The 21,549-nt window shown below is 38.7% G+C and overlaps 1 protein-coding gene across 6 annotated transcripts in view; it reads left to right on the top strand.

Moving 5' to 3' along the window:
- The first annotated feature begins 396 nt into the window (after nt 1-396).
- Nucleotides 397-21,549, top strand: part of GPLD1 (glycosylphosphatidylinositol specific phospholipase D1) — a 58,163-nt gene continuing 37,010 nt past the window's right edge. For 4 of the 6 annotated variants that reach the window (XM_070456212.1, XM_070456211.1, XM_070456213.1 and 1 more), the window contains exons 1-8: nt 397-490; nt 951-1,033; nt 3,533-3,588; nt 15,004-15,082; nt 16,787-16,884; nt 17,372-17,482; nt 18,500-18,548; nt 19,459-19,513. In XM_070456212.1, coding sequence (XP_070312313.1) covers nt 453-490; nt 951-1,033; nt 3,533-3,588; nt 15,004-15,082; nt 16,787-16,884; nt 17,372-17,482; nt 18,500-18,548; nt 19,459-19,513 — 569 coding nt within the window. In that variant the 5' untranslated portion in view covers nt 397-452. Of the gene's footprint in view, nt 491-846; nt 1,034-3,532; nt 3,589-15,003; nt 15,083-16,786; nt 16,885-17,371; nt 17,483-18,499; nt 18,549-19,458; nt 19,514-21,549 lie in introns of those variants that run through there. The other 2 variants (XM_070456217.1, XM_070456214.1) reach the window with 1 other exon arrangement.

Genomic DNA, 21,549 nt, shown 5'->3' with positions numbered 1-21,549 from the left:
CTTTCAAAATCAACTTTCCTGCTTCTAATGTTATGCGTCTTTCGAGCTTTAAGATCACCATCATTTCTACAAAGAGTTACACCTAAGTTCTCCCATGGATTAAGTGCAATAGATTGCATACTTCGATGTCAGGTGTATTCTGAACCTCTCATATTCTGAATCCTTCTTTCTTGATCTGAAATCTGTCTCTCCCCGCTCACACTTCCCTCTCCCCCGCTGAAAGTGTTATCAGCATCTTTGCTTGCAGGAATCTGACCAGGCAGCAGGTTCTGGATAAGCGCTTTAAGAACAGCTGGGGAGAAAGACCAGGAGTAGTTGGGGTTGTGTAATCCCATACAAGTGTCATTATCTGTTGCCAAATACTGAAAGAGAAGCCGGTTCCAACTGATCATCATAAAAGCTTTCCCAGCGCTTGTGGTTGCAGAGGCTGAGGAAGCAGGGCAACCAGATGTATGTGTGGAAAGATGCAAGAGAAATCGGCTCTTGTGAGGTGAGGTGGTCCAATATATGGATTGTCAATACAATCAATATCTTTTAAAGATAAAGGTTGTCAATATCCTTTTTTTTAAAAGAAAGCAAAGAATATTTGGAGACAACTTTGCATCTCCATCCAAATGTTATATTAAAAAGAAATCCAGGAGAAACCAGAGTCAGAAGGTGGGAATGCTCCTAACGGGAGGCATTAAGATTTCAGTTTATCCTTATTTTTTTCCTTTCCTCTCCCAGGTGGAGTTTGTTTGCTGTCCTGGTGAAGTTAAACAGTAGTTAAACAGTTGACTGCACTGGGAAATGATATTATTTTGAAACGAGGCAGGGTTTCCCGTGTCAGTGACCTGGTTAGAGGGAGAGCAGCTGGTCTGGGCCAGGCTTCTAGACTCTGTGCTGCCGCAGCTCAGAGCATTGCTCGTCACCATAGGAGCGGGGAGTAATGAGAGCATGTCTGCTTTCAGATTCTGGTCAGGACTGCTGATGCTGCTGGGCTTCCTCTGCCCTACAAGTTCACCATGTGGCATTTCAACACACATAGAAATAGGTAAGTGCCAGCCTCTTGTCATGGTGTGGAGGACAGTGTATCTGTCAGAAATGTTACGGAGGAGATTTAGAATTGATCCCATGTGTTGACAGTGAGTTCCCCTGCTGCCCTGAACCACGCGGCAGTGAAGAGGAGAAAGCCCAGGCTGGAGTCGTCCAGGGCTGGGGACTGTCAGAGTGAAGTCCATGGAGGAGAGGAAGGTGCTTTGGTCACTGGGTCTTGGGCTGTTTCTCTGCATGGGGAAATAGGAACTGGATAAACTTGGGGGTGGGGTGGGGGGTGTTCCCATAAAGCAGAACTGATAGAATGGGAGAAGAGAAAATTGGGTGTAGTGTGGTAGGAGTGAGGAATCTATTTTTGTTTCTACATTTCCAAGTATAGGTAAAGGACCACATATAGCCACGGGATTGGGTCCCCTGAGTCAAACAGCTTTAGAGATGGTTGGCTTCGGGGAGAGCAAGGAAGTGGGGGAATTTGAGCAGTCCCTGGTATTACAGATGCCCAGAATGATGGCAGGATTTGGGGAGCCCAGGGATACAATAAGCCAATGCCTATGAGCTCGGGGCAGGGCAAGGGCTGAGTGATCTGGATAAAGGTAGATGGTAGCACAAAAGGTTGGTTCTTGGATGAAATGTATTCGTAATGTTTTTTCACTCTTTAGATAAAAACAGTAACAATGTTTTAGTTATGCTACCTGTAGGAGATTCAAAGCAGAACAAGATTATGAATGAAAAATGAAAATTTGGGATGGGGGTAAGGAGACTTAAGAGGAGGGGATATATGCGTACTTATGGCTGACTCACGTTGTTGTACAAGAGAAATTAACACAACATTGTAAAGCAGTTATCCCCCAATTTAAAAAAAAATGAAAATCTATCAGTGCAAAACAGAATATTGAGCTCTACTGGACAAGAACTGTATGATCACAGAATTAGAAGGAATACTGGAGATAACTGAGTACAGTTCCTTTATTTTACAATAGAGGAAATGGATCACAGAGAGCTTTCACAGCTAACTTGTTAGTGACCTAGTCTAGAGTTACATATCCTAACAGCTGGTCCAGTGTTCTTTCATGAAACATCTATGTTAAAGTGTTAGAATCATTTAACATCTAAAATGTTAGATGTTAGAGTCACGAGACAGTGGAAAAGGGAATTAGGCGTAGGTTTTAATACCAGCTCTGCTATAAACTACAGGAGTGACTCTGGGCAACTCACTTTCTCTTTTGCAGAATGAGGGGGCTGAGCTTCTTGATGAATTCTAAATTATCTTGCACATCTAAGTTCTGTGAAACTGAAATTGCTAAAAACACTAGCAGTGGGCCAAAGAGGAACAAATACAAGTGGGAATATTCAACTTTTTAATCCCTAGAGTAAAAAATTAGCAACACAGATGAAATCTCAAAATTTTTAAAAATCAGATTGTTGCTTCCATTTCTTCAGTAGGTGCCAAACAAGAGTCCTAATGATTAATATGTTAATATATGTTAAATGTAAAATATAATATGTTTATGTGGACATAATTGAAGGCAATTCCAAATTTGCACAGATTGTGAGGATTCTTATACAAAAAGAGATTAAAACTTCAATAATTATTTGCCAATAATTTACATGATTTCATAAATATCCTGATTCTTGTTTTCACTTCTTATATAAGCCCTGTTAATTAATAATGAGTTAATTAGAATTGGCCTCCTTCAGTGGTTTCACTTTGTAAACCTCTATAATCTTATATACCTGCTATTTGTGTCAGCTACAACCTTGCCTCTTTATGATATAAATGCTTATAATATAGTAGTGGCTAGATTTTTGTTGTACGAATTAAAACGTTGGATGTGATTTCCAATAGAAATAATGTGTCACATTTGACTGTGTCTTCACAAGGAGCGTTCTGTTATTGATACTAAGAAGATTGAGGGTGTGGGTGTGCATATCTTATGGGCGTGGGTGTGTGGGTGGAGCACGTGGCTCTTTGAGACTTTGTTTTCTCCTCCTAAAGTAGTCCAATGCTGAAAAAACATTTATGGGTCATTGATTCAGTCCATGGTTTAGACTCTGTATTGTACAGATAAACTTGGTTTGTCTACCCCAGTGGGTTGTTGAAGCAAAATATAACTTCTGTTTTTGTCATGTATCAGTCATGAGCTCATCACTTAGCCTTTTTGTGGGTGTGTGTGATTCTCTTACCAAACCTATAAGGTGGATGTTATTTACTTAATTTTACATAGGAGGAAACTGAGGTCTGGAGAGGTAATGTGACTTACCCAAGGTCATAAGAGTTAATTAAGCAGAAACTGTAATTTTGATCTGTATTGTAGCAATATTGTTTGAATCTAATTATTGGCTAATGAAAATTACTAGTACAAATTGAATTTTCACTTCCCACTTCCTTGACAGTAACAGGCACAAAATTATATATTTTCCTTTTAAAATGATCTTAAGACAGTTCTGTTTTCAGTTATAGTTGGAATTAATTCATTTATATATTTATTTATTACAGGGCACAGAGCTCTGGAGTTTCTCCACCTTCAGGATGGGAGTATTAATTACAAAGAGGTAAGAAGTTTGATTTTTTTTCATTTATTCCTTGGACATTAGCTTTCCCTCATAGGTGACAAAGGTCCTAACAGATATTGAAATACCTAATTTCAATAAAAAATATGTCATTTTTATGTCTTTAGAAAATATTGATAATTGGGGTTAAAATGTATACATACTTTAGCACTACTTGAATATATATAATAATATTTTATGTAAATTATTGTTTGAAAAATATTGGAAAGCATTTTTTTTGAGAGTACACCTTATTTCTTTTTGTAAAGAAAGGTTATACTTAAGCCATTTTTTCCCACTTCTTATCTCCCTGTGTTACATAAAAATTGTATCATCATAGGAAGAAGTATTTATTGAGAAGTATGCTTTGAGATTTTGATTTTTCTGCCTACTGTATTCTTGGTACGACTAGCCGATGGCTCACCTTTATGCATCTTCAAACTAGTTGAAACCATTCTGGCACTATACACTATTTCTAATTCTATAGCTAAATAAAACTGTGTGACAAAGATTCTTAAATATTACCTTTGAGAGGAGTGGTTAAATTCTCTATGACTTCAGAATTGGATCAAATTATTTACCAGCGAGTGTTGATAATCCAATGTGGAAAGTAGGATTGATACAATAACTGAAATCTAGCATTGTTCATAATCTGCTTTTAGTCATTAGTTTCAACTTCCTTACTCACCAATTTAACAGGCCCTCTAGGGAAAAAAAGAGTGTTTATATTTGTCATCTTCATTGACCCTGATAGAAAGTTGGTAGGAAAGAGGAGAAATGAGAATCTGCCTAATCCATGGTGTGAGCAATCAATCCTGAGTGTGCCCAGGATGCTTTTCTAGTAGAGGTATCCAAGCTTGTATCACTAACTTAAAACATGTTAAATGGACACACATCCTTCCCCTCAGCACTGATCCTAATCCGTACACTGACGTCGCCACTGGAAATGGCTTGAGTGCCTTGAGTGCGTCTCCTCCTTTTAACTCATGAAGACAGGGATTATGTTAGCTTTTTTCATGTTATCAGAAAATCTCTCTTCAAAGATTGAGGATCTGTTTCAGAGATTGAAGGTACGTAACTTTGTATGTGGGAATCTTTAGAGTTCCTCTTTCTCTGCACTAAAACCTGCTCTCTGGTGAGTGCTGGACTCATTGGTCCACTTTGGCGAAAGGATCCAGTATCCCGAGGGTGCTAGGCGGATCCCTCAGGCTGGCGGTACTCAGCAAGCCCTGCACATTTAGGATCTGGCTTCTGCTGGTTCTGGGATTCTCTTTTGCTGATCCATCCAGAGGTGACTGCATTTGTAATGACTTTAACTTACCGTGGCTTCCCTGATAGCTTAGTTGGTAAAGAATCTACCTGCAATGCAGGAGACCATGGTTCAATTCCTGGGTCAGGAAGATCCCCTAGAGAGGGATACGCTGGCTACCCACTCCAGTATTCTTGGGCTTCCCTTGTGACTCAGCTGATAAAGAATCCACTCTCAATGTGGGAGACCTGGGTCTGATCCCTGGGTTGGGAAGATCCCCTAGAGAAGGGAAAGGCTACCTACTCCAGCATTAAGAAAGTGAAAGTTGCTCAATTGTGTCCGACTCTTTGCTACCCCATGGATTATACAGTCCAAGGAATTCTCCAGGCCAGAATACTGGAGTGGGTAGCCTTTCCCTTCGCCAGGGGATCTTCGCAACCCAGGCCTGGAGAATTCCATAGACTGTATAGTCCATGGGGTTGCAAAGAGTTGGACACGACTGAGCGTCTTTCACTTCTAACTTACCATAATCAAGTTAATAAGAGACTAATGCATACAGCTGAGAAAATCAGTTTATTAATGTATAATAACTGTAAGAACGTAACTCACATCGTGGTAATTTTCTTGTTGCTGTTCAGTCGCTAAGTTGTGTCTGACTCTTTATGACCCCATGGACTGTAGCAGGCTTCCCTGTCCTTCACAATCTCCCAGAGTTTGGTGGTCATTATTGCCCTGATTTTAGTCCTTCTACAAGAATAAATAGATAAATATATAATAATTTATTAGATAAATAAATAAATGGTGTATTAACTAGGAAATCAGAACAATGGTGTTTGGTTGGTTGCTCTCTTTTCTTTGCTCTGCTCCTCCCTCACTGCCCATAGAATAGGTTTGGTCTTTTCTGATCATGGAACTAATAGAAACTCATCATAAAAAAATTTTAAAGTTATGTTATTTTGTAAACTTGCCTTTTTCGTCATTTACTACATCAGAGAGATCATATATTTGTTCATGTCCATATCAATAGAAGTCTTTAGAATAATTTTTAATAACTACATAATTCTCTGTACCATAATTTATTTAACCAGTTCCCTATGTTAACTTTTTATTTTGAAATAATTTAAAATTGATAGAGAAGTTGAAAAAAAATTAGACAAATACTTTCTGTATGACTTTTACCTAACTCCCCCAATTGCTGATAACTTACCCTATTTGCCTTCTGAGCCGAGGTATGGATATTGATTTTCCCCTGAGCCATTTGAGAGTTAATTGCTGAAGTGGTTGTCATTACCCTTCAAGGCACCCTTGTGTGCAGTAATTCCCTTGACCCTCAGGGGGTATGTCCCAAGACCCTCAGTGGGTGCCTGCAACTGTGGACAGTTCAGTTCAGTTGGGCCGCTCAGTCGTGTCTGACTCCTTGCAACCCCATGAATCGCAGCACGCCAGGCCTCCCTGTCCATCACCAACTCCCAGAGTTTACCCAAATTCATGTCCATTGAGTCGGTGATGCCATCCAACCATCTCATCCTCTCTCATCCCCTTCTCCTCCTGCCCTCAATTTTTCCCAGCATCAGGGTCTTTTCCAATGAGTCAGCTCTTCGCATCAGGTGGCCAAAGTATTGGAGTTTCAGCTTCAGCATCAGTCCTTCCAATGAACACCACGACTGATCTCCTTTAGGATGGACTGGTTGGATCTCCTTGCTGTCCAAGGGACTCTCAAGAGTTTTCTACAACACTACAGTTCAAAAGCATCAATTCTTTGGTGCTCAGCGTTCTTTATAGTCCACCTCTCACATCCATACATGACCACTGGAAAAGTACTTCATATATACAGTATTTTCCTACACATATGTACATCCTTATGATAAAGCTTGATTTATGAATTAGGCACAGTTAGAGAAACAACAGTGGCTAAAAATAGAACAATTATAACAATATATGTAATAAAAATTATGTAACTATGGCCTTCCTATCAAAATAATTTACTGAAAAGTTTATTGTCTTTTCCATTTTATCTAAGCACTTAATTGTATACTGTGGCTATAACTTTTGCAGTTTGAGGTGCTGCAGCAATCCTAGCACAAATTTCCTTTTCCTCCACAATTTCATAGCTAGAACACTTCTTTCCTTATTAAGTCTACAGCGTTCACCTTTTCACTTGGAGAAAGCCCTTGACAGCTTCTCTTTGGTATGTCCAGATTGCCAGTCCCTCTCCTCTGTGCTTTGGGGCCATTACTGGGTAAGTGCCGAGGTCCAGCCCCGGCAGGACCAGAAGTACCCAAGGGATGAGTGGCGTCGGCGAGGAAGAAGACAGACAGACAGACAGACACACACACACACACACACGACGGTTGCATAGAAGAGGTAGCTTTTTTTTTTATTTTTAGGATAGCTCAGTTTTTATAGAATGAATGTTACCTCCCCCTTAAGTCACCACATATTACATCAGATATTGGTTTGTGCTTCCGTCAATATTTTTTTCCCCATGTTTTTCCCCTAAGCATTCATCTAGAATGTTTCCAATTATAGGGTTTATACTTAAATGTCCCATACATAATCTTCTTGCCTCAATGGCCTAACATTCTCACTCTACCAAGAACAATGTTCCACAAATCTCAGGTATAGTGTAAATTCTTTGGACAATAAAACAATACATGGGAAGGGTCACAGTAACATGTTTGACATTTCTGAAAATAGTACCATGAGAAAAACCTGATATTTTTCTTTACCTGAAACCACAAAATCTCAATTTACAACGATTAACTATTAAACAGCAAAAACACCTCTAAAGCAGCAAAACACCTCTATTAATAGTAAGATAATGGCAGTAAAGCTGGTTAATATAAGTCTTCTATTAATATCCTATATACCCCTTTTTCTAATTTTATAAAAATACCCATAATATCCCATGTTGTTGAAAGAAAGGGAAACAATGAACAATAGCACCAAAGAAATAGCAATAGTGAAAACCCTTTCAACCAAGGAGCAAGTAAACTAAAGCAGTATATCTACTTCTAAATCTAAATACCTCTACTCTTTTCTATTCTAGAACATTATAATCTTTTAAGCAAGCAGCCAAACTATACCTGTGGCCTTTTCTTTTATGACTTGATGTTTATGGTCGTGTCCTGAGCCAGAGCAATCTTGAGCATTTCCAAAAAGGCTTGGACTTTTCCAGCGAGGCCTCATTACTATATATTATCATTTCCAAAAATTAATAGAAAGCCCAACAACAGACAGAAGGAAGAAAGGGACATACTGGGCCCCTGGGAAAACCTCGAGGGGAAGAGCTGCCTTGCAGGTTCCTCTCTCGTCCCGTGACCTTGTCGTGGACTGGGCGCATCCCGGCGGCTCCCAACAGGTAAGGTAAGATCTATTCAAACACAAGCACTGTACTAGCTAGATCGCAGGTCTGATGATGGAGACTAACAGGCAGGATATAGTGGACAAAGGGATGATTGATAGAGCAGGATGGTGCAAGATTTCATCATGATACTCAGAATGGTGCCCAATTTAAAACTTAGGAATTGCTTATTTCTGGAATTTTCCATTTGAGATTTTAAAAATTATTTACTTTTGGCTGTGCTAAGTCTTTACTGCTGCGCGCAGGCTTGCTCTACCTGTGAGGAATGGGGGCTCCTCTCGTTGTGGCGCACAGGCTTCTCTTTGCAGTGGCTTCTCTTGTGGGGCGTGGGTTCTAAGCTTGTGGGCTTCAAGAGTTGTGGCACGTGGGCTCAGCACCTGGGGCTCACAGAGAGCTGGCTCAGTAGTTGTGGCTCACAGGCTTAGTTGCTCCATGGCATGTGGGATCTTCCTGGACCAGGGATTTAACAGGGTGTCCTCTGCATTGCAAGGCAGATTCTTAACCCCCGGACCACCAGGGATGCCCCATTTAGTATTTTTGAACTTAGGTAACTAAGCCAAGGAAAACAAAACCATGGTTAAGGAGGGGTTATACTTCCTAAAAACAAGGACTATATATATGTGTGTGTGTACATATACACACACTACTATATACATCTATACAACTACAGTATGATAATAATGACAATCAGGAAATCAACAGAGAAATAACACTATCGCCCAATCCCAGGCTCTTAACAGATTTCAACAGTTGACTCAACATACTTCACGGTTCCAGGACTGATACAGAAGCATGTGTTTAGTTATCAGTTCCCTCTGAGCTCCTCCAACCTGGAACAGTTCCTTACGTCTACCTTCTCTTTATTGTCCTCAATAGTTTGAAAAAGTACAACCCAGTAACTCTGTAGAATGCACCTTCATTTGGTTTTGTTTGATGTTTTCTCATGATTAGATTCTCCTGCAGGTTAGTTTTGGGCAGAAATACTACAGACCATTGAAGTGATGCTGTATTCTTCTCATTGTGTTTTACCAGAAGGCCCATCATGTCAACTTGAACCATTTCTGGTGGTGTTAACTTTTATTTCAGCTGTTGTATTTTTCATTCACTTCTTTATGTCTTCTATTTGAGAGAACTTTTTCTTTTTTTTTTTTTTTTTGGTTTCAGATGTGTTTGCAGTTGTTCACTGAAGCATTTTTGTGAGGGTTGCTGTAAAATATTTGTCAGATAATTCAGAAATTCCTGCCATCTCTTTGTAGGCATCTGATGACTATCTTTTTTCATTCCTTTTGACATCTTTCTAGTTCTTGGTGTGACAAGTGATCTTTGATTGTAGCCTAGACATTTTAGGTATTAGGTTATGAGACTCTGGATCTTCTTTAGACTTTCTGTTCTAGTTGTCTTCTTCTGATACCACTCTGGTAGTGGAAGGGGTCAGGGAACACTCCCTCCTAACTGCCAACGGGGGTTAGAATTCAAGGTTCCTCATTGGGCCTCTCCTGATGCCTCCCTCGCCAGGAAGGGTTGGAGTACCTAATTACTGCTCCTCACCGTGGTCTTTACTGATGTCGGAAGGCAGAGCTGGCCTTTTACCTGGGTGGAGGTGGATGTCCTGATCTCCCCTGGGCCTCTTCTTATACTGCCCTCTTCCCCACAGCAGGGAAGGGGAGAGATCCCTTGTTCCAGTTGGGATTGGATGTCCAGGCTCTCCTCATGGTCTCACTTATACCATAGGGTAGGGGACAGGATGGCAGGGATGAAAGTCCTGGCTCCCTCCTTAGCCCTCTCTGATACCATTGCAGTGGGGGAGTGGGGGCACCTCATCGCAGGCTGGTGAGGGGGCAAGCCTAGGCTCCCCACGAGACCTTAGCTAGTGGTGAGGAAGCATGGGGCCGGGTTTTTTTCTTTGGTGTTTGTGTAGAGCAGAGAGGTTACTGTGTAGAAGTTCTATCTTGCTAGGCTGGCCCATGCCTGGTTTTTGTGGCCTGAGAGTTGCAGGCTTTTGTTTTGTCGACACCCACTGGAGTTTCTAGGCAGCTGGCTTATCCAGTATCCAGCTTGGACTAAATGAAGCAAAAAGAAAATCCACAGAACTCGCCACAGTGTTACGCTTCAGCTCCTATTCAATGTGCATACTTTTCTCCACCTTTGAGTCATAAGTTATATTCTTTTCGTAGACAGTGTCCAGGGTTTCAGCTGTATTTAGCAAAACGAACAGGGATAAGTACACCCACTCCATCTTCCTGGAAGCAGAAGTCCTATTGCTGTTAAGAATAATTTTGGTTAAGATGGTGTCTGCCACGTTTTTATATTGGAAAGTTAATAAATATTTTCTACTTTTTTAAATAGCAAATATTTTGTAGGGAGATATATTGAGGTAATGCAAATATTCTGTTTCTCATTAAACTTTTTAGCATCCATTGATTCTTGCCTGAAATAGTTTTAATGTTTGCCAAATGTTTATGATTCTATCATTCCTTGTACATTTATAAATTTGCATTCTGCTGTAAGGTAAAGCCTCTTCTTCCCCATTTATCTATCTCTTTATATTATTTATTCATGAATTCCTATTTTATTCAATGGTTTATATCACATTATGTGGAGTGCTTAGTCACCCAGTCATGTCTGACTCTTTGTGACCCCAAGGACTGTAGCCAGCCAGGCTCCTCTGTCCATGGGATTCTCCAGGCAAGAATACTGGAGTGGGTTGCCATGCCTTCCTCCAGGGGATCTTCCCAACCCAGGGATCAAACCCAGGTCTCCCACATTGCAGGCAGATTCTTTACCATCTGAGCCACCAGGGAAGCCCTATATCACATTACTAATATTATTTATCTTGATGCTCAAATTGTCCCAGAATTCATTTCAAGTTGCTTTTGTGTCTGTTTAAAACCCTGAATTCACATGAAAACACCTCCACTTCCAATCCATCAGCACCGGATCTTCTCCAGCTTTGTATCTATAGCTCCTTTCTCGAGCAGTGAGAAACCTGACCTTCATTATCCTCAATGCATGTTCTGGTTCTGATATGCTTGGTCTCCTTGTAGGTAATCCATTATCTGGAAAGTCCCTTCAGCCCTGGTACTGCTAGTCGAATCCCCTTGGCCCAGAAACAAATGAAAAATGAAAACAAAACAGGGAAGACATACAGGACCAAGAAAGGATTCATATCCTTAATTGTTCCTGTAGTTTGTTTAAATTTCTTTATCTTCAGATTTAGAAAGATTCACTTTTAGAAGTCTGTTTTTATTATATTTTCAATTTTGCCAATATATGAAAATGGTTATTTTGTTATAGGTTATATTGACAAATAATTTATTATTAACGAGGTTAAATATATTTTCAAGTGTTTATTGACTGTTTCTATTGCTTCTTCTATGAATTGCCTGTGTCTTTTGCTCATTTTTCTATTAGGATATTAATCTTGATGGGAAGAATGACTTTTTAAAAAAATAAGGATAGCATCTTACTGTGTGTCAAATGATTCTCGTGGTTACTTATTTTTCTCTTAAATTTGTTTCTGGTTCTTTTTTACCATGCACAGCATTAAAATTTTTGTGTAGTTAAGTGCATCAGTCTTTTCCTTCATCGTTTCTGCCTGTATGTTTTGCTTAGAAATATCATTTCCATTCAGAGATTATACAAATATTCACTTAAAATGTGTCTTGTTATTTTCATGGCTCTATTTTTGACATTTAATTCTCTAATTCATCTTGTACTTAATTTTTGCATAAAGCATATAGAGGTCCAGTGATCTGTTACCGATGATGTCAATTTCAAGTCAGTGTCACCTAGGCTAAGTATTGATTCCCTGTAAGAATAGACTGTTCATTGCAGTGTGGTTGTGCCAACCCAATTGTCGATTACTCCATCCTTTGTTCATCTCTATCATGCATTAAGTTATTATGGTTGAATCTATTTCTTTATTCTATTCCATTGATCTGTGTCTTTTGGTGCATTTTTATATCTGAAAGAGGAGGATACCCTCCTCCTCCTTCTGTACTCTTTTCCCCCTAGCAGTTTCCTGACTTTTTTTCTGACACCTTTTCTTAAAATTTATTTTTTTTCCCTTCATATTTTTTTTTCATTTATTTTTATTAGTTGGAGTCTAATTACTTTACAATATTTAGTGGTTTTTGTCATACATTGACATGAATCAGCCATGGATTTACATGTATTCCCCATCCCGATCCCCCCTCCCACCTCCCTCTCTACCCAATCCCTCTGGGTCTTCCCAGTGTACCAGGCCCGAGCACTTGTCTCATGCATCCAACCTGGGCTGGTGATCTGTTTCACCCTAGATAATATACATGTTTCGATGCTGTTCTCTTGAAATATCCCGCCCTCGCCTTCTCCCACAGAATCCAAAAGTCTGTTCTGTACATCTGTGTCTCTTTTTCTGTTTGCATATAGGGTTATCAATTGCTTTACAATGTTGTTCATTTCTGCTGTGCAACAACATGAATCAGCTATATGTATACATGTATCCTCTCCTTTTGAACTTCCCTCCCACCTGACGCCTTTACTTTTTAAAATTTACTTTAGAATTATTTAAAATTTGCTTTAGCATTATTTTTCCCTGTTAAATAACACTATCTCACCAGGAGATGCAGATTCAACAAGTCTTAATACATATAAAGTGACCATTACAGTGGCTGCTAAGGTAAATATTCAGCAAAGTTAATTATTACTTTTAAGTGGCAAAAGTCCAATTCCAACTGTCTTTAGAAAAAAGACTCTAAGGGTTCATGTAACTGATAAACCTGGGGCAGAGCTGGACTAAGAGGTCTAAGTGGTACTCTGTCTCCTAGACACTGGACGACACCGGCCATCCAGGACTCAGTTTCTAAGTTTAAAACCCTGAAGAGGAGAGGACTTCCCTGTCAGTCCAGTGGTTAAGAATCTGCGCTATCCCTGCAGAGGGGCACAGGTTCGATCCCTGGTCAGGGAACTAAGATCCCAGTTACCTACAAGGTATGGCCAAAAATAAATAAGATGGAGAAAGAGCATCATCTTAAAAACAAAAGAATGTCTTAAAACAAACAAATAAAACCCTGAAGAGAAGAAAGCATCTTCTTTCTTCTCCCCATAGCTCTAGCTGAGAAGTCTTGGGGGACGTTCCAGCTGTTAGCTTTTGTCAAGCAAACATCTCTGAGCCAAACACTCTAGTGGGAGTGGATGTGCTGTCCTTGTTCCCCTGTGGTCAGTCAGCCTCACCTGCTCAATATGGAAGTGATTCTGTCTTTAGAAGACTGAGGAGGAGACACTTCTTGAAAAAGCAAAAACAAAAAGTAGGTGATACTGTATTTCCTTCTGTTTCAAGTTCTTTGAGGTACTTCTTTGTTGCTTCTACATCTAGCCTATGTTATTAGTAAGTCCCTATTGAAAAATCAAAAAGTTGGATTGCCAGACTTTTCCCTTGCCCATTGGGTCAGAGTTCATTTGCAGATAGTGGAAACCCCTCTTATGCTGAGAGGGGTACAAGACCACGTATTAGGGGATTCAGTGCTGAGAAACTGTGAGAAATGGAGGAGCAGACTCTAAGCTGAGTATCCGGACAGGACTCCCAGAACAACACACAGAACTGGTCTGCCAGAGCCACTAAGCAGTCAAACAGACACTGTTCCATTCACGAGCTCCGTGTCCAACTCTCTCCTGTGTGGTTTGGAAAGTAAGAAGCCGCCATCTTGACTGTTGGCTCCGGGACGTCATCACCTCAGCCATGCTCCTTGGTAGCAAAACCGATGCCCTCTACTCTGCCTGTGATCACCTGGACCCCCTCTACTTCTGCTATGGAAAGGCCAAACATTTCCATGCTGGCTGGGAGCACATAGGGACAAGTGGCTCCTCAGTAGCGGCTGGGGAATGAAGTCTTCATTTTCTAGGCTGGAGCACTCACTGGGTGTAGCCAGAAGAGGATTGGAATGGGATGGAGTGAGCCAGGCCACCAAGGAAGAACGCTGGGAAGACAGCCTCTACCACCAATTTATGCGTCATGGTGGAAGTGGGAAAGGGTATTTTTGTAACCCTCCAAAAGGTTATAATCTTTAATCTATAAAGGATATCATCTTCCTCTAAAGCACAGGTCGCAACTATAAACACACACACAAATAGATACGAACTGATACATGTATATGTGTATGTATGTATATACGTGTATGTGTGTGTGAGTCGTCCAGTCACGTCTGACTCTTTGTGACCCCATGGACTATAGCTCACCAGGTTCCTCTGTCCATGGAATTCTCCAGGCAAGAATACTGGAGTGGGTTGCCATTTCCTTCTCCAGGGGATCTTCCTGACCCAAGGATCAAACCTGCATCTCCTTGCATCTCCTATGCCTCCTGCATTGGCAGGTGGGTTCTTTACCACCAGCGCCACCTGGGAAGGCCCAATAAATATATATGTATATGTGTCTGTATTTTTCTCATTTTACTGGTTGTCACTAGGTTATCAAAAAGCTTACCACACACCAGTTCTGGGTCGGTGAAATAGTCTTGGGGAAATCTTGTTCTTCTGGGTGGACAGAAAAAAAAGCAAAAGATTAAATTCAAATAGGTGATTTTTTTACTACTATATAATCAGCTTGTCTGGTTTTGGTATGAGAGAACCTGAAATACATTTGGTAGGGTGCTGTTCGAATTATATTGATACAAGAGTTATTCTAATTTATTTGTGCCTTCCTTCCTTCACTTCTTCCTTCCATCACTTCTCCCCTACCATCACATTGTTCTAACTTCCCACACCTGGGCCTGCTTCTCCCAGGCTGTTTTCTCTTGCCCTCTAACTTCTGTGTTTTCCTACTCCCCAGCTGTTACTTAGGCACCGGGATGCATATCAGGCTGGATCCGTGTTTCCTGACTCATTTTACCCTAGCATCTGCGAGAGAGGTAAGATGAAGACTTACAGACCAGATGATGTTGCTTTCCCTTGGTTGATAGGAATAGCTCAGACTCAAAAAAAGATCAAACAACACATTGTATTTTCCACTGTTGTTGATCAATGACTTAGTTTGGTTATGTTTTCCACTTAACCGAAATTTACTTGCTTAAGGGTAGAAATTCTGAAAGCTTTATTCTAAGCACCCTGACTTACTCTCCTGCTTCGTGGCAGAAGAGAGAACATTTTGAAGGAAATCAAAAGGTTCGAGTTTTTATTCCTTGAATGTTATCTGTTAGCATGTGTCCTTGAAAAAGCCCCTTCCATGCTGAGTCTCAGTTTCCGTGTTTGCAACATAGTAATATCTAAATTAATTACTATTTAATAGTAATAATTAACGCATGCCTGGCTGCTATACTGAATTGCTGTTGGCATTAACATAGGTTATTTTGTCAAGTGTGATGCAAACCCAAGATAATATTAAGTTGAATGTGCTTCAGTTATATTTTAAACAAAAGTGGTTAGGCTATTTTTAGTTTAATAATGATCTAAAAAATTTGACTTGAGGGATCTGAACTCTGGGATTTTGCTTTTGATTGCTGTTATGACATATTACACTCCATGAAGAATCTGGCATTTGAAGGTTTAGAATAGATGTCAGTTCCTGTTTTTTTCCACACATCCTTCCTGTGGGAATAAAGAGGCATATAGCACACCCTGTTTAAAAGTATTATAAATTCAAATACTTGAAAGCTGTTGGAATATCTGCTTTTTTCTTTTGTGCTGTTAGGGAGGCTGGCTGTGATGGAAAAGATTTAAAACCCGCCCCCTCCCCCCAAAAAAAAAATAGGGACAGCTTATTTCTTTAGCTTTAGGGTACAGAACTTAACACTTCCAGCTTCTCTTGCAGCCCAGCTAGTTCTAGATGCTATGAGCAGTTAAGGCTCCTTTTTCTTTTGGCTGGCTGTTCTGTCCTAGAGGCTTCCTTTGAATATTGACTCAGGAAACTAAGAGGCTTGGAGGGAAGGCGAAGGAACGCAGCAACACAGCAGGTGGTGGTGGAATATTTCATTGAGAATCTCCAACTTTTTAAGAAAATTTGGGTATAGTTGTTTTGCAGTGTTGTGTCGGTTTCTGTTGTATGTTGAAGTGAATCAGCTATTTTTATACACATATCCCCTTTTTTGTATTTCCTTTCCATTTACGTTACCATAGAACACCAAGTAGGGTTCCTTGTGCTATATAGCAGGTTCTCATTAGTTATGTCTTTTGTACATATTAGTGTCTATATGTCAATCCCAATCTCCCAGTTCATCCCCTGCTTCTCTTGATATCCATATGTTTGTTCCCTACATCTGTGTCTCTATTTCTGCCTTGCAAACAGGTTCATCTGTACCATTTTTCTAGATTGCATGTTTATATATTAATAGACGATTTTCTCTTTCTGACTTACTTTGTAGGATAGTCTTTAGGTTCATCCACATCTCTACTAATGACCCACTTTCGTTCCTTTTTATGACTGAGTAATATTCCATTGTTCAAATCGACACAAGTACCCCAGTGTTTGTTGAAGCACTATTTACATTAGCAAAGACATAGAAACAATCTAAGTGTCCACTGACAGATGAATGGATGAAGAAAGATGTGGTATGAATATACAAGAGAATCTTCAGCCTTATAAGAAGGACCTCTGAGAGTTGCTTCTGTTTTGTCAGGACAATTCCATGACGTGTCAGAGAGCACTCACTGGACTCCATTTCTTAATGCAAGCATTCATTATATCCGGAAGAACCATCCTCTTCCCTGGGATGAGGTAGGCACAGCCTCTAACCCTAAAAATACTCAGTTCCAGACTTGCCAAGTACTGTCGTTGCAGCTGCATTAACTCCATTTCTAACCCCAACCCTTAAATCCAGATTCTGAGGGCTACTCACCCTTCTGCCTCAATGCCAAACACAGCGTATGGAACATAGTAAATAGCTAGTTAACATGTGAATAAATGATTTTTCAAAATTTACATCTTCAGTTTTATTTTCAACAAGCAATGTTTTTAAAATTTGGGGCATGTCACTCGGTTGTTTTGCTCCCCTAGTGAATAAATCTGAAAGCAGTTTCAAGGCACTCAGAAACATCTCAAAAAAAGTCCTTTGTGGTTCGGGGGTAACTACAACATACATGTCTCTATGTTTTGTTAAGTCTCAGTAATGGAAATGAATTCATATTTATTAATCCTTTTAATAAGATTGCTATAATATAACTACCTTCCCCCTACCCCCAACTCTAATTTGCTTATTTGGCAGGACACAGAGAAATTGATAGCTTTCTTGTTTGGAATTACATCTCACATGGTGGCTGATGTCAACTGGCATAGCCTGGGTATTGAACAAGGATTCCTCAGGACGATGGCTGCCGTGAGTACATAGCTTCAGGTTAATGACTTTGTGGGAACGATACTGTCCTACCCAAGATTCAAAACTGACTCTTTTAGGATAGTTAGGGACTTTGTTAAGGTTATGTACACACCGCTATATTTAAAATGGATAATCAACAATGTTATGTGCCAGTCTGGATGGGAGAGGGGTTGAAGGGAGAATGGATACATGTATATGTATGACTGAGACCCTCCACTATTCACCTGAAACTACCACAACATTGTTAATCGGCTATACCTAAATACAAAATGTTTTCGGTGCTAAAAAAATGAAATTAAAAAATTTTTTAAAAAACTGACCATTTTCGGAAAAGAAAAACTTTAGGTTATTCAGATTCACATGGAAATAAGACTCTTTGCTCAATGCAGTATTCATTAGATTTCCATCTTTTCTTGTTCATTACTCTTACACATTTGCTACCTGTGTAAATTGATCCATGTGGGCAGATTGACTAATGTGCCCTGAAAACATCCATAGATGTCATGTTCTGCTTAGTCACAAACAATATTTGAGAAATTTTATGTTTTATTCAAGCTGTACATCTTTAATAGAGGTATAAACCCCTACTATCTGGTTTTATTTAAAAGTAAGTTAACATGCTTTTTTTTTTTTTTTTTCCTTTTTCCTTTTCTATATGAAAATGCCATATCCCCACTGAAAACTGTGACCTTACCTGATGAAAGTCCCCTCTGGCTATTCATTGATATTAATACTATCCTGTAAAAAATTTAAACTTGCACTTAGAGATTGTTCATGTATCCTGTTAGATACAAACGTTTGCAGCAGCTTTATCTATTAAGACATGAAGCATATAACTCAGCTGCCAGTATCTTTTTTTTAAAAAACAAATAATAAAATTAAATGTTTCTTTGAAAAGTGAGTCCAGTCACTACACGTCCTCAGTAGCCATTGGGTCCCACGCATTGCTTCATTGCGGGGTAAGAGTTTGGGCTTCAATTTGTGATATATATTGAATGGTTCTCTTTTTTCCCTCAGATTGATTTTCACAATTCCTATTCCGAGGCACATCCGGCTGGTGATTTCGGTACTATTTATTTACATTTGCCAGATTGTCTTTTGTGGTAGTTATATTTCACTTGTAGTCACTATTGTACCTTATGTATGTGTGTTTTTAGTTTCTTGCCACTAGCTTTCTATTTTAATATTGCAATTGTTTAGAGTACAGGAATACTTCATTCAATATAGAGATGCACATCTGCAAAGATTATAAATATATTTTATGTATGTATATTTGCATTATATATGTATATATGTGTATATGTATATACATATATATGTATATATATGTTATATAATATATAATAATATATATGTATTTTGTAAAAACCAAACAAAAAAATGGGGATTTCCCTGGTGGCTCAGTGGTTAAGAAGTCTCTGCGCTTCCATTGCAGGGGGCTCAGGTTCAATCCCTGATCAGGGAGATTCCACATGCCTTAAGGTGCAGCCAAAAAAAGAAAAAAACAACTAAAAAAACACCATTATATTTTATCATTGACTTGTGCCATTATTTTAGAAAAGCATTACTTTAAAAATCAGATTTAAATTCATTGCCTAGTGTCTCCTAATACTTTAGCTTTAAATGGAAAAACTATCATTTTTCTATATTTAATTACCTTTAAATATTCACAGTAATGGTGAGTAGTGTTTATTTAAATAGAAGAATCTTTATGGTCCATCTTAAAGTAAAAAAAAAAAACTTTTGGTTATATGAGTTTCTTTATTCTCTTAATTCTCTTTCTTAATTCATGTGTTTCACTAAGATTTTAAAAGATCATTTTTTCTTAAAGATATGCCTATGCAACTAAAATAATGAACAGAAACCTATAACAGTGTGAAGAACTAATAAACTGGATTGTGCAAATTTATGTTCAAAGAAGCTTGCTATGTATTGTCATTAATTCTCCAAAAGCAAATATTTTTCTCATATCATAGGAGGAGACGTGTTGAGCCAGTTCGAGTTTAAATTTAATTACCTCTCACGGCACTGGTAAGAGCAATGTATATTTAAATATGTGATACCCAAGTGGCAGTTAGGAGCTTGACTCTTTTTTTTCCTTAGAAAGTAAAACTTACGATGTAATAAGGAGCCTTCTACATTTGTACATGTTGGAAAGCATAATTAAAGATTAGTCTAAATAGATTCTTTTAAAAATCTGTGAATTATGCCAAACATATAAAATAATGTATTTTTTATAAATAAAAAATACTGTATAGCTGCAAGCTACCTTAAGAAGTAGATCATTGCTGGAATATAGAGGCTCCCTGCCTTTCCTTCTGTTGTATCACCTTTTCTCCCACTAGGTATAACCATAACCTTAGGTTCTCTTAATCACTTAGTCGCTTTTCCCTTAGAGTTTTACTACATGTAGCCATATCCATGGGGCTTCCCAAGTGGTACCAGTGGCAAAGAACCCACCTGTCAATGCAGGAGACATAAGAGACGTGGGTTTGATCCCTGGGTCGGGAAGGTCCCCTGGAGTAGGAAATGGCAACCCACTCCAGCATTCAACCCATTCCAGAAATTTCACAAAGGAGCCTGGTGGGTTGCGGTCCGTGTGGTTGCAGAGAGTCAGACACAGCTGAGCACATAAGCACAGTCATATCTGTATGCAAAATATTATATGGGTTTTTACTTTAAATAGAATTATACATCATGCATTTTGCTTAAAATTAAATGTTAAATTAGAATTTAATTTTAAAATGTTTCTTGTTTAAATTATTTCCCTGACATGTAATCATATTGATGTGTTCAGCGATAGTCCATTGATTTTCACCACTGTATGGTCCTCCCTTCTGTAAATCTGCCAATATGACTTGATTCTAGTGCTGGATGTGTAAGTAGTGTTAAGTGTTTTTGCTTTACACATCATGTTGCTGTGTACATTTTTGTACATGTATTTTTGCACTAGAGGGGAATCTCTTTCAAGTAAATGGTACCAGAAGTGGAACTGTTGGGCCATTGGATTTAGGCACGTTTAACCTAAATAAATAATCCCTGGCTGTCATTTAGAATGGTCCGCCCAATTTGTATTCCCATCAGCTTTGTTCTCCTTCTGTGTTCTTGAATACTTGGTATTGTCCAGCTTTAAAATTCTTCTAACCTATTTGGTATAAAATGGTATCTCCTTAAAGTTTTAATTCTCATTTTCCAGGTTACTGTTATAATAAGTTTGAATATTCTTTCATATTTTATCGATTGTATTTCATTTTAAGTGAGAAACTTGTTTGGTTTTTAGCCTATTTTTCTGTTGGGTTTTCCTTTTTATTTCTGAGTGTTCTTGGTATATTCTGGGTTCAATCTTTTGTCAGTTTATCAATTATTTGATATAAATATCTTTTAATAGTTTGTGGCATGTCTTTTTACTTATGGTATATCTTGGTAAATAGAATTTATTAATTTTAGTGTAGTTGAATGTATCAGTCTCTTCCTTTGTAATTTGTACTTTTGACATCTTATTTAAGAAATCCTTTCCTACCTTGAGGGCATGAGGTTATTCTCCTACATAGCCTTCTAAATATTTTATAGTTTCATTTTTTTTCTTTTTTCTAATTTATTTTCTAAATTGTAGGATAATCGCTTTACAGTATTGTTGGTTTCTGCCATATATCTGTATGAATCAGCCATAGGTGTACCTATATCCCCTCCCTCTTGAATCTCCCTCCTACGTACTTCCCACCCTTCTAGGTTATCACAGCATGGTTTCATTTCTTAACTTTAGATCTTTAATTTACCTGGAGTTAATTTTTTGTATATTCTGTGATAGAAATTTTATTTTTTTCCTACAGAGATAACTGATTGTCTCAGAACCATTTATCAATAGTCTGATCTTCTTCACTTATTTGCAGTGTTCTCTCTGACATAAAATTCCATGTGTATGTGGGTCAGTTTCTGGGCTTTCTAACATGTTTTATTGGCCTAATTGGCTATTCCTGAGCAATACTGAGTTTTAAAACTAAAACAGCTTTAATACATTTTGACATCTATCAGGGCTGATTTCCCAGCCTGTCCTTTTTCTTCAAATG

This window comes from Odocoileus virginianus, chromosome 27 (assembly GCF_023699985.2).
Source record: "Odocoileus virginianus isolate 20LAN1187 ecotype Illinois chromosome 27, Ovbor_1.2, whole genome shotgun sequence".
Lineage (NCBI taxonomy): Eukaryota > Metazoa > Chordata > Mammalia > Artiodactyla > Cervidae > Odocoileus > Odocoileus virginianus.
The sequence above is the reverse complement of the archived record's forward strand: the minus strand, read 5'-3'. Positions and strand labels throughout refer to the sequence as shown.